This window comes from Microcaecilia unicolor, chromosome 3 (assembly GCF_901765095.1).
Source record: "Microcaecilia unicolor chromosome 3, aMicUni1.1, whole genome shotgun sequence".
NCBI lineage: Eukaryota > Metazoa > Chordata > Amphibia > Gymnophiona > Siphonopidae > Microcaecilia > Microcaecilia unicolor.
Genome location: NC_044033.1, coordinates 527,537,571 through 527,551,037, shown reverse-complemented (window position 1 = coordinate 527,551,037; position 13,467 = coordinate 527,537,571). Strand labels below are relative to the sequence as shown.

The following is a 13,467-nucleotide window of genomic DNA, read 5'->3' as shown; positions in this document are numbered from 1 at the left end:
GTGCCCTTGACCTGGATTGGCCGCTATCAGGGGCAGGATGCTGGGCTCGATGGACCCTTGTCTTTTCCCAGTGTGGCATTACTTATGTACTTATGCTGTTTGCTTATAGACAGTTACAACACTACGTAGCATCCCTACCACCTGCTAGCTTAACCGAAGAGTCTTGGGATTCCCTTTCACCAACATTGAGCCTAGAAGCTTAGCAATGTGTCCCACTATGTCATCATTACATGAGTCTTAATTGCAGGAACCTATAAATTATACATCTGTGGCTTCAGCATTGAGTAAAGACTCGGGGACCAATGTGTTTGCAGCCTGGATTCAATTTTGTTTGATAGGGACTACTACAATCAGTACAAATGCTGCATCATGGGAAGTTCAATATAAAATACTAATGCACGTGAATATATCTCCATAGCGTGCATACAAAGCACAACTGACAGTGTCTGTTTGAAATGTTCTGGAGATAATGCGACTCTGGGCCATATGTTTTGGCACTGCCCACACATACATTATTGGTTACAAATAACTGCACGTTTCTCAGATGTGGCGAACACGTTGGATTCCTACCCCATTGGACCTTTTTGATTCTTTTGGACCAGTGTCTCTTGCTCCTAAAGGATACAACGGTTTCCTGAAGCATGAAGCTTCATTGGACTCCTGCCTACTCCACCAACGTTGAATCTCTGGCAACTGGAAATGATCAAGTTTTTGATGATGGACAAGATGCGGGTGGGGAAGTTGGACTCTGTAGCCGGTGAAAAAAAATTTACTCAACAGTTGGGAGCCTTTTTGGAGTTTGCTATCACCAGTGGCGTGCAGCGGAATTTTGAACAATTGAAGTCTATTGAGTTTGGTTAGAGGCAGGCGGAGGCAAGGGAGGGGGGAGGGGGTTTGGCTGTTGGGGTTATTAAAAAGCTTGGAGTACTTTTCCTGATGATTGTAAAATTGTGTTTTTATGATTCTGATATTTTGGAAATGTACCTGTATTACACTTAATAAAAATAATTTTAAAAAATATTTGAAGTGCTTTCCAAACATAATTTTGCCCACTGTTTTCCAATTTCTAGTTACATCGCTGTGCCTATGTCACTGTTGCTTGGTCTTGAGCTCCTGCAGCTGTGTGAAGACGGGGTGGTGAGCAGGTTCCAGCTGTGATGTGTAGCCACTAGTTCTGTTTCTGCACCTACTGGGTACCTGAGAACAAATGATCCATATGGATGAACACCATGCAAATAGACACAACCATACCGCATTGACAGGCAGATGATCAAAAGCAAACGCCGGTGCTAGAGGCTGTTAGCACCATACTAGCGCCGGCGTTTGCTACCGCCCCATGATCAGAGCCCTCGAGCGCGTGAAACAACGCGCTCGAGGGCTCTTAGCGCAAGTAGCATGCAAATGCATGCTAATCAGCGCTTAACGCATTCATCCCCAATGATCAGTGACCAGCGCGCCAAAGATTGGGTCGCTGGCCGTGACAAACCCTACGCCAGCTCTGAGCTGATGTTAGGGTTTGCAGATCATTGGGGAGGAATTGTGAGCTCTGTCCATGCATTTGCATTCTGGCAGGCTCCCATTCCCCCCTACAGCAAACCTGCCAGCGAGGGCAGTTGAGGACATCCAAAATTTGGATGGTTCTGTGATGGGGCAGTTGAGGACGTCCAAATTTTGGACGTTTCTGCAATGGGCAGTTAAGGACGTCCAAAATTGGATATTTCTATGAGAAAGATGTCTTTCTCATAGAAACATCCAATTTTGGATGTCCTTAACTGCCCATTGCAGCAGTGGCGTAGGAAGGGGGGGGGGCGGTGGGGCGGTCCGCCCCGGGTGCACGCCGCTGGGGAGTGTCGGCGGCCTCGCTGGTTCCTTGCTCTCTCTGCCCCAGAACAGGTTACTTCCTGTTCCGGGGCAGAGAGAGCAAGGAACCAGCGAGGCGCTGACACCCTCCCAGCGGCGTGCGCTCGGCGGATTGACCCACCCACCCACCTCTCTACCGCCTTCGAGGTATGTTCTCGCGGGAGGGGGAGGGTGCGTCGCGCTGCACCCAGGTGGGGGGGGGGGTGCGTAGCGGCGACCCGCCCCGGGTGTCAGCTGCCCTCGCGACGCCACTGCATTGCAGAAACATCCTAAATTTGGACATCCTCTACTGCCCCGCCACAGAAATGTCCACATTTTGGACATCCTCAACTGCCCCGTTGCTATACTTCCGACACCCCCTTGAAATTTGGCTGTCCCTGCAACAGGGCAGTTGAGGACGTCCATCTTCCGATTTAAAGATGGTTTGCATGCATTATCTCTGATCATAGGTCTAATACCGCACTGCGCTGTTCCAGCGATATTTTAGAGCGCTGTTTGGAACAGTGTGGGGCTTTTGATCATCTGCCTGTGAGAGTACAGGCAAACAAGAGTTGTGGGTGAAAAAATCAGGCTATTTCAAATATATTATCCATCTATAATAGATACAAAGGCTAGGTACAATATATTTATTAGAAATAGTTCAACGATGCAGGAAACAGCATGTGAGTTGGGGAAGAGGTTGAGCAGACAGATGAGGGAACAGGCGGAGAAGAGGGGGAAAGGTAGAAACAAAAATAAGCAGGAAAATTTGTATTTGGGTTGATGCCTAATAGGGGCAATCAGTATGAAAACTGAGGGCTACATGGCACAAAGAGCTTCTGAGGACAAGCAGGCATAATATTCTCACATGTGGGTGATGTCATCTACGGAGCCATAGTGCACTGTCACTTTAAAACTTTGCGAGAGTGCCCCCACCACGCATGCGCAGGTGCTTTCTTGCCTGATGCTCGAGTGCGGGACCAATAGTCTGTCATTTTCCATGGAGCAGAGAGGCTGGTTTTCTAATCTCTCAGCGTGTCAGACTGTTGCCTTTTGGTTCCTTCCATTTTTTGGGGATATTTTTCTTCCTATATTTCTTTTCTGTATTAATTTTCTTCAAATTATTTTAATTTTCAGCCTTTGGGGCCTCTGAGCTCTTCCTTTGCCTGGAAAGCATCAACCATTTTCGAGTACGTGACTACTGAAGCTCCCCGGGCCATAGAGTCTTTTGACCTTGTGTTGGCCGTTTTTCCCTCCATGCCAACGAGTGTGCCAAGTGGCTTTAAGAAATGTACTTGACGCAATAGGACTATTTCAGGCACAGATGCCCATAACTGCTGTGTTCAGTGCTTAGGTCTGGAACACTGAGACCTACAGTATAGCCTTTACATGAAGACCCTTAAAACCCGAGAAATCCAGCATGAAAAACGTTTTGATTCTGCATCAAAATCGAGCGTGGCAGGGTATTCGGCACTCGATGCAGAACCTCTATCAGTATCGGCATCAGATGCACCGATGCAACATTGAGATGGTCCGATGTCTGACTCGGTACCACAACTGTGTAAGGACTCTGTGTCCTCTTCGTCAGTGCTACGTGCATTGAGGGATTTGCAGCATAAAAAAACAAAGAAACATTGCCAACGTTCTCCCTCTTGATATTCTGCCAGCACCTCCACTGCATTGATATCCTCTGCATGGGAAGCATCCATGCCGCAGTGACTGCTCTCCTTCTCTCCAACTTATTTCTCATCGGGAGCCTTCAAGGACTCCTATGCCCTGCACAGGCTATAACTCAGGCTGTATCTACACCACTTTCTCAGCCCCTCGATGCCTACGCTACCAGAAGAAATGCCCTCAGTATGGGCCTTAAAATCTCTGACTGGGTTGGCAACTGAGTGGAAGGCGACAAAGGGTAGTGATAAATGGAGCTGAAAGGTTCAGTTCTTGAGCTGGTTCTTTTTAACATTTTTCTAAGCAATATTGCTGAAGGGCTGTCTGGTAAGGTTTGCCTCTTTGGGGATGATACCAAAATCTGATGGTGTGGATAACATGAGGAAAACATGAGAAAGGACTTAGTGAAGCTAGAGGAATGGTCTGGAATTTGGCAGCTATAGTTTAATGCTAAAAGATGCAGGGTCATGCATTTGGTCTGCAAAACCCCTAGGAAACAGTACAGCTTAGGGGTGAAGAACTTTTGTGCATGAAAGCAGAGCGGGACTTGGATGTGATCGTATGTGATTAGGTTAAGGTGGCCAAAAGGGTAGAAAAGGTGACGGTGAAAGCTAAAAGGATGTTTGGGTGCTTGGGGAGAGGAATGGCCAGTAGGAAAAAGGAGGTGAGACCTCATTTAGAATATTGTGTACAATGCTGGAGACCCCACCTTCAAAAATACAAACAGAACGGAGTCCGTCAAGAGGGCAACTACTAAAATGGTCAGTGGTCTCCATTATAAAGCATATGGGAACAAAAACCCTCCCTTAGATTGTGAGCCCTCTAGGGACAGAAAATGTACTTGTATATATAATAATAAATGCAAACTGCTATCAAATCCATGACCTTGCCCTTCTCTTCCCTCCAATAAAAACCATGCTGATGGCTGAAAAGACATCAAAGAGAGCCAGCTTCAGGGTGATGTGTCAGGGACAGATTCCATTAGCTTTGGGTATGATAAATTTGTACAGGCTGTTAATAAGTAAGTAACTGCCTTTACCCCTCCAGAGTGACTCACCGTCTTTGGCCTTTCCAGCCTTCGTTCCCCTCTTCCGCCTTTGATTCCTTGTGGTTCAGGTGTTAAGGAGTACTGGTGATAGCTCCTGGACATTTCAGATTCGGACTGCTCTGCAAACTGAGCCCATAACGCTGTGCCTGAGATATAACAACACACATCATATTCAGTTCTGGCCATGCTTGAGGTAAAGTACTCACAGGCATAGGAGCCAACTTTTCAAAATTATTGGGGATGCAAAACCCAATGGAAATAACCTCTCCCTGGACATGGCCAACGAGCTTGTTCAATATTGGGAGTGCTCAAGCAACTACAGAGCTGGCACCTGTGCTCACAGGGCACTGAAACTAGTCAGAACATATGGGAGTGATTTACTGAAAAGAGACTGTAGAATAGAAAGTTTATAGGAAATCGGCTCATTTTCGAAAGAGATGGACGTCCATCTCTCAGAGACATTCAAATCGGTATAATCGAAACCCGATTTTGGACGTCGCTAGCAAAAGTCCATCGCAAGGACGTCCAAATCTGAGGCGGGGCGTATCGGACGCGTGGTGAAGGCGGGACTTGGGCGTTCCTAAGACTTGGATGTCTTTGAGTCATAATGCAAACCTACCCAAATGCCCCAACCTAATCTCGCCAACTTCCACCCCCAATTCTGTTCTGACTTAAATACCAATCTCCCATCCTTCTCTTTCCATCTCTCCTTAATTTTATCCCTCCTTACCCTTTCTCCCAAATTACACTATCCTATCCTGTCTACCCTCTTTTATCCTAGTCATATATTATCTAGCTCAACTTATCATACACTACTAAGCCCAACTTTACATTGTTTTACTACTGTTTTATTAAAATTCTATTAACTTTGTATTTCAAATTACTATGTAAGCCGCATTGAGCCTGCATTATGTGGAAAAGCACAGGGTACAAATGTAATAATAATAATAATAATGGAAAAAAAGCAGAGACGTCTATGACTACAACTTGATTTCACCCGGACCTGTTTTTATTGCGAATAAGGCACAAAAAGGTGCCCGAAATGACCAGTTGACCACCACAGGGAATCGGAGATGACCTCCCCTTACTTCCCCAGTGGTCACTAACCCCTCCCATCCTCAAAAAACATTAAAAATATTGATTGCCAGCCTCAGATGTTATACTCAGGTCCATGACAATGCATGCAGGTCCCTGGAGCAGTTTAGTAGTAGGTGAAGTGCACTTCAGAGAGGTGGACCCAGGCCCATACCCCCCATACCTGTTACATTTGTGGAGGAAACAGCGAGCCCTCCAAAACCCATCAGAAACCCTCTGTACCCACACGTGGGTGCCCCCCAAACCCGTAAGGGCTATGGTAGTGGTGTACAGTTGGGGTAGTGGGTTTTAGGGGGGGGGGTTGGCAGACAAGGTAAGGGAGCTATGTTCCTGGGAGCATTTTATGAAGTCCACTGCAGTGCCTCCTAGGGTGTCCGATTGCTGTCCTGGCATGTCAAGGGGACCAGTGTACTAGAAATGCTGGCTCCTTCCACGTCCAAATGGCTTGCATTCAGACATTTTAGACTTGGACGTCTTTGGTTTTGAAAATCGCCAAAAATCTAAGGACGTCCAAATCCAAGGACGTCCTTGGTATTTTCGAAATGAAAGATGGACGTCCATCTTTTTTCAAAAATGACCTTTTCCCCACCTCCGAATTTGAACGTTTTACAAAGACGTTTCTTTTGAAAATGCCCCTCAGTGTGTTAATAGTGACTTTCTGCACAGACCTCTAACTTATGCACAGAAAAAGCAGTAATATCTGTTCCCACATTGGCAGCACCATGGTAACGAACAGAACTCTCTGCTCCACACTGGCTGGGTGTTAATAAAATCTATATAAAGGCATGGGAGACTGTTTCGATCTGAAAACATGATCTTCAGAGTTAATCTGAGATGCACACAACTTGACAATCTTCTAACTCAAAACATATATAATAAGAATGTTATCATAGAGTCTCAATTTGCTTACTGGAAAACCCCCCCGAAGCATTCCATGTTTAAGCTTTACTTCTCTGATCAATGGAAAAGTCTGTGATTCCTTTTACATATTAATTAATCTTACAAGAGGGGACGAGGACTTGCAGTTCTCTAAAAATCTATTCCCTTCAATTCCCATCAGGTTCACCACTTGAACGTCTACGATTCAAACCGACCTCCTCTTTAACCCCTACAGATTTTCTTCTCTTATATCTACCTCCCCCGATCTCAGAGGCTTCCTTCCAATGCCTTCAAACCATGCGCAATAATCACTGTATGAAGTCTAATTGACCATTCATATTAGGAGATCTGAATATCCACTTTGATTACCAACACTCTACTTTCAGTACAGATGTCCATGACTTATTACAATATCTCTGATTACGACAACACATCTCATATCCCACACATCAAGAAGGCCACACACTAGATGTGGTCCTGACCTCGTCAGATATAAGATCAGATGTTCGTTTCACCTGGTCAGATCATAGAAATTTCCCTCCGAACTTCTATATATACTAGTTCTGCTCCTCAGGAATATACTTGTGATCTTAGTAACCTGACTCATTTCCATTATCTCCTACAACTTTATCTTCAAAAGAACAAACTCACTCATGGAACAAGAAATTATCTTCAACGTATAATACAGGCTCATCCTACAAAATGTTGTAGACGACATACTGATACTTGGTTTGGCTCGGAACTACAACTGATAAAAAGACAATTAAAAAGGACATTTGCGGCTGTGTTTGGGCTATGCTTAAAAGCTAAGGTCATTTTTGAGTTTTTTTTTTAAAAGGGAGCATTTATTCCAGTTTGTGAAATAAAATTTAAATCACTGGAGGGTTTTTATTGCAGTGATTGATATTTAACTACTTTGCTTTTTGCTAAAGTATCTTGATTTGTAGTTTTAATATTCCTAATTGTTCAAGTTAATCTTTCACGAACAAAGTTAACCTTATTATAAGACAAACTTTCCTTCCTGTAACCAAATTCACTTTGTATCTTCTACCTTAACTATGTATTTCTCTGCTCCGGAACTGGTATTCACCATTTACGGATCTATGTAAGCCACATTGAGCCTGCAAATAGGTGGGAAAATGTGGGATACAAATGTTAAAAATAAATAAATAAAATAAATAAACTGTAGCACAGTATGCAGGGCTGGTTGTGCTGAGGCTTTTTCCCCCATGTGATTCTTTCCTCTTACCTTTATCTGTTTTCTATTAGGTGTGAGATATAGATATAGTGATTTTGATATAGTTTGGGCTCCACCTCCTTCCCTGTTTATCTAAAAAGTCAATTAAGGCATATAGGACTCCTTTTACCAATCTGCGGCAAAGGGGGGGGGGGCCTGCGCTGGCATCGGCGTGTGTTTTTAATTTGTGCCGAGGCCCCCTTTTACCGCAGCGGGTAAAAGGGAAGTCTCTCTTTTCTGCAGGAAATGGCCGTGTGGCAAGTAAAACACTTGCTGCGTGGCCATTTTAGGAGGTAGCCCTTATCTCCACCCATTGAGGCTGTGGTAACCGAGCAGCGCTGCAGTATACGATTACTGCTGGATATGACAGCATGATAGGGGTGGGACGTACCACCGGGCTGTTGTGGTAGCCTAGCGGTAAGCCCACGGGCTTACCGCCACTTAGTAAAAGGGGCCCATAGAGTGGGCCTGGCATAAAAAAAACATACTCTGATCACTCTCCAGAGATTTCAGTTGCAAGCCTCAATATATAAATCTGCTATTTTTAAAGCCAAAAAAGAATCATTATTCCACTTTAATAGCCAAACAGGTTCCCCTATGAAGTGATTCACTGTGAGATCAGGTGTTATTGGCTATTCTAGCAGTTGGCTTAGAATATAGTATTTTAACTTTATTAATATAAGCAATCGGAACTCCGAAAGCTTTGAGTATTGTGACTAAGAAATTCCAGTCTACCCTGTCAAAGGCTTTTTCAGCATCTATAACCATGGCAATGACAGGGTGCGGAAGAGACTTAGCAAATACGGAGATTGATTAATAAAAGTCTGGCATTGTCTGTAATTAATCTGTTATAAAAAGTAGACCGATACACATATATAAAAACAAAGAAATAATTTATTCAAACCAAGATGAAAGCAGTACCCGACGTGGCCACGTTTCGCCCTTAGGCTGCGTCAGGGGTAAAACTAAAAATCAGGGGTGATGAACATACCCCTTCAAAAAAAGCTGTGCTTGTTAACAGACACTGCTCTGGATCAAAGTGCAACAGAGCAGTGTCTGTTAACAAGCACAGCTTTCTTTGAAGGGGTATGTTGATCACCCCTGATTTTTAGTTTTACCCCTGACGCAGCCTGAGGGCGAAACGTGGCCACGTCGGGTACTGCTTTTATATCGGTCTACTTTTTATAACAGACTTTTATGTAGCAAGTAGACTGTTGCCTTTTGTGTTTTTCTTATTGTCTGTAATTAAACAGCCAGGCATAAAGCCAATCTGATTAGGAAGAATTACTGAACTGATGATATTTCTGAGGCAGTTAAAAAGGAGTTTTGCTAAGATTTTGTAATCAACATTCAAAAGAGATATGGGTCTACGGTTACACACTAACGTGGCGTCTTTATTCAGTTTAGGGAGTATTGTAATTATGGCGTCTGAAAGACCATTAGGAACAGTGTTTTGTTCGTCTAGAGTTATTTATTACATTTGTATCCCACATTATCCCAACTATTTGCAGGCTCAATGTGGCTTACAGAGTTTGGTTATGACATAGTTATTCCATGGTATTAGATACAATTATAAATGTACAAAGCTTGGTGAGGGAGGAGAGAAGGAAGGTGTTAGGCATGATATAAGGTGTACTGTACTAGTTGGGTGAGTTGGTGAGGTAGTTTTGTAAGGCTATGGGTTCTCTTTGTAGGCCTTGTTGAATAGATATGTCTTCAGAGATTTGCGGAAGTTCGTTATATGATCAATGGCTTTCAGGGGTGCAGGTATTGCATTCCACAATTGCATGCAATTTAGGGGCTAGTTCGTTTTTAAATATCTTGTATAACTTGCAGGGAGGACCGCCTGGACCTGGTGCTTTATTAGATTTTATTTGTAAAATAGAGTCTAGTATTTCTTGTTCAGTAAAAAGGAGTTTGCAGGGAAATACCTTCCTTTGCTGACCTGGAAGGTATGCTGACTTTAGTAAATTTAAAACGAATCGGAGAAAGTTTTTCTTCACTCAACGTGTAATTAAACTCTGGAATTCACTGCCAGAGAATGTGGAAAAGGCAGTTAGCTTAGCGGAGTTTAAAAAAGGTTTGGACAGCTTCCTAACAGAAAAGTCCATAGACCGCTATTAAATGGACTTGGGGAAAATCCACTATTTCTGGGATAAGCAGTATTAAAATGTTTTGTACTTTTTTGGGATCTTGCCGGGTATCTGTGACCTGGATTGGCCACTGTTGGAAACAGGATGCTGGGCTCGATGGACCTTTGGTCTTTCCCAGTATGGCAATACTTATGTACTTATTTAGATATTTCTCTAGATCCGATTGAGAATACGAAATTTCAGTTGTGTATAGAAGTTGTAGAATGCTTGTAAAGTATCTTTCGTGTTAGTTAAAGTGGATTTAGGAGAACTTTGTGCACTTACAGGAATTTGGGGTTTTAATCTTTTCCTTTTGAGATCAGTAGCCAGCAAACAACGACATTTATTCTGTTCGGCATATAAAGATCTATTACGGAGAAATATTTCATTACCAGCTTTAATACTCCAGAGCTTATTGTATTTATATTTTAGCTGGTAAATAGAATTAAGGGTGGTATGTGAAGGAGATAAAATATATTGATTCTCCAAGGTTTTGATCTCTTTTTCTAGTTCTGTAAGGCGTTTGCATCTTTCTTTGTTTTGGTGTGCAGTTAAGGCAATAAATTCCCCTCTAATGGAGGCTTTAAAGGCCTCCTACACCGTGATTGTGTAGATATCTGGTGTTTGGTTCCAGAGAAAGAAATTTGATATGTTTTTTATATTCTTCAACCATCAGCAATTGTGAATTAAGCCTCCAAAAGATTTTTTGTTGGTGAGGGAAAGTTGAGTTGAACATTAATTGAAATTGAGGCATGATGTGATCTAGTTATAGGTTCGGTAGAAGCCGTGTTAGTGGATTCCGCTGTTCTAGGGAGTGGAATCTGTACGTGTGTGGTCGAGGTATAGGAATGAGTGCACATTACCTGCTGAGGGGGTTCTGGCAGTGCTGGGACAGTGCGACAACAGGGAGGCAGATTTCTTCCTTAAACCTGTGGAAGGAAGCAGTAGACAGAGGACGTCACATAGCTGGTGCTGGAACTTCTCAGAGACACTTTCTACGTGTTCGTCTTGTAATTCTTGGGACTGACTCTTACAAGGTCAGATATTATACTACTAAACTTCAGGTGGAGGTGAATTTAGAAAACAAACATCTGTAGATATCTATGAGTTATGCACTGTACCATCATGCCCACAGATCTCTCTGGAACAAATTTCTATACCCTGAGACCTCTATGTCCCTGAAGTCCCTATGCTACGACCGTGGGATCCCACACACTTGTGGTCTCGTGCTCCTCCGATCTCTAGGTCCTGAGACCTCTGTGTCCCTGTAGTCCCTATGACCGTGGGATCCCACACACTTGTGGTCTCGTGCTCCTCCGATCTCTAGGTCTTGAGACCTCTATGTCCCTGTAGTCCCTATGACCGTGGGATCCCACACACTTGGGGTCTCGTGCTCCTCCGATCTCTAGGTCCTGAGACCTCTATGTCCCTGAAGTCTCTGTTACTATGGATCTCCACACAATTGGGATTGCATGCTCCTGCAATCTCCAAGTCTTGAAAATGTCTATATTCCTGCAAGCTCCATTTTAATGTCTAGACCCCTGTGAACTCCAAAACTCAGCAATATCAAAACTACCACAAGTTCTACACCCCGGGAACTTCATGCCCCTGGGTACATTTTCCAAACTGGATTCTTCATGGGATTGGGTGACCTTATGAACCAGTATAAGAATTACCCAAAGCCGATGAGGCGCGTGGCCCTTTAAGACTCCTACTGTGATTTCCACAGCACTTGCTATAGTGACAAGGTTTTCAGCGGTGAAGTAAGGGGAGGACCCAGGAGTTATGCGGACACGGGTGATACACAGTGCCTGGCGACCATTGGGCACTGAATATTGACCATGCACCTATAACGTTTAGCTATTTTCAACACCTGGATATTCAGAGCTGGTGCCTGGATATGGTCACCGCTACTGCCCAAGTTACTTTGTAGAATGAATATATTACACTTGTTTAATAAAAGTAACAAGTTGAGATATTGTGAAAAGTACCGTATTTTTCGGACTATAAGACGCACCGGACCATAAGACGCACCTAGGTTTTAGAGGAGGGAAATAGGAAAAAAAATTTTCCTCTTTCCCTCCTCTAAAACCTAGGTGCTCCGGTGCGTCTTGTCCGGGTTTTGGACCTCCGTCCCGTACTTACACGATTCCATGTTCCCTGGTGGTCTAGTGACGTCGGGGCAGGAAAGAGCCCCCTCTTTCCTGCCCATCGCGCTGCTCTCCGTGCTCCTCACTGCTTTCTGACGGTCTCGGCGAGATTCAAAAACGCTACCTTCGGACTATATGACGCACCCCCCATTTTCCTCCCAAATTTTTGGGGAAAAAAGTGCGTCTTATAGTCCGAAAAATACGGTAATATATTGCAGTTACTAGTTTAATAAAACAATGTTCAGTTATTGTGAGTGTGACTACATAAACCAATGAGACATTAGTAGAAAAAGTAATGATTAGAGTTATTTCATTTCATTTTGTACAAAAGTAACCGTTACAATTACTTATTACTTTTAAAAGTAATATACTTAGTAATATATTACTGTCCAGCACTGAGTATTTGGGTATAAATTAGGCAGTGGTGGTGGCTGAACATTGCCTGTTTAGTTCTTACCTGCAGTAGAGTGTTTTTGTGACACCACTTCGAAATCATAGACCTGGGCCTGCAGCTCATCCACCCTCTGAAAGGCATTTAGCTTTAACCAGCGCTCCTGTGTCAGTTGGGCCTTTATCTGCGAACAGGAGGAAATCCTATGAGAGGGAGGGCAGCAGGTGCAGAGAGATTTGTCTTTGCTTGAGGAGGGGGGGAGGGGGGGGTTCTGATGCTCAGACATTTCTGCTATGTGTGTTCAGTGCTTGAGGCTGTAGCACCATGAAGACATCGATGGGCAGATGATCGAAAGCCCCACGATGTTCCAAACAGTACTGTAAAAATAGCACTGGAACAGGGCAGGGCTTTACCGCCTCTATGATTAGAGTTACCATATTTTGTCCCCCAAAAAGGAGGACACATGCCCCGCCCGCCCCCTGTCACACCCTCGCTCCACCCCCTGTTACATTTTCCCCTCCCCCCTGTCACATACCCCGTCACCCCCCTCCCCTTACCTTACTACCGCCCTGGTGGTCTAGTGACCTCTTCGGGGCAGGAAAGAGCCCCCTCTTTCATGCCCAGAGCACTGCCCTGCATGCATCCTTCCTGTTCCTGATCTCGGCGCTGATTCAAAATGGCCGCCGAGAGTTGAAGTCTCACGAGGTCACTTCAAGTCTCGGCGGCCATTTTGAATCGGCTCCAAGGATCAGCAACAGGAAGGAAGCATGCAGGGCAGTGCTCCGGGCAGGAAAGAGGGGGCTCTTTCCTGTCCCGAAGGTGGAAGAGGTCACTAGACCACCAGGGCAGTAGTAAGTAAGGGGCAGGGAGGCTAGCAATCTGCCCATTTGTCCGGATTTCTATAGGACGGCCTGCCCACCAGCCTGCCCATTTATCCAGAAATCCAGCCAAATGGGCAGATTGGCAAAACCCGTCCGGTTGCCCGGACATGCCCTCAAAAAGAGGACATGTCCGGATAAATCGGA

The 13,467-nt window shown here is 44.4% G+C and overlaps 1 protein-coding gene across 1 annotated transcript in view; it reads right to left on the bottom strand.

The window, feature by feature from the left end:
* Positions 1-982: 982 nt before the first annotated feature.
* LOC115465264 overlaps positions 983-13,467 on the bottom strand; it is a 166,635-nt gene continuing 154,150 nt past the window's right edge. Inside the window, exons 37-40 of the mRNA XM_030195666.1 lie at positions 12,509-12,626; positions 10,765-10,830; positions 4,568-4,704; positions 983-1,197 (exon numbers count right to left, since the gene is read on the bottom strand). Of these exons, the coding sequence (XP_030051526.1) occupies positions 1,090-1,197; positions 4,568-4,704; positions 10,765-10,830; positions 12,509-12,626 (429 nt within the window). The 3' untranslated portion in view covers positions 983-1,089. The remainder of the gene's footprint in view (positions 1,198-4,567; positions 4,705-10,764; positions 10,831-12,508; positions 12,627-13,467) is intronic.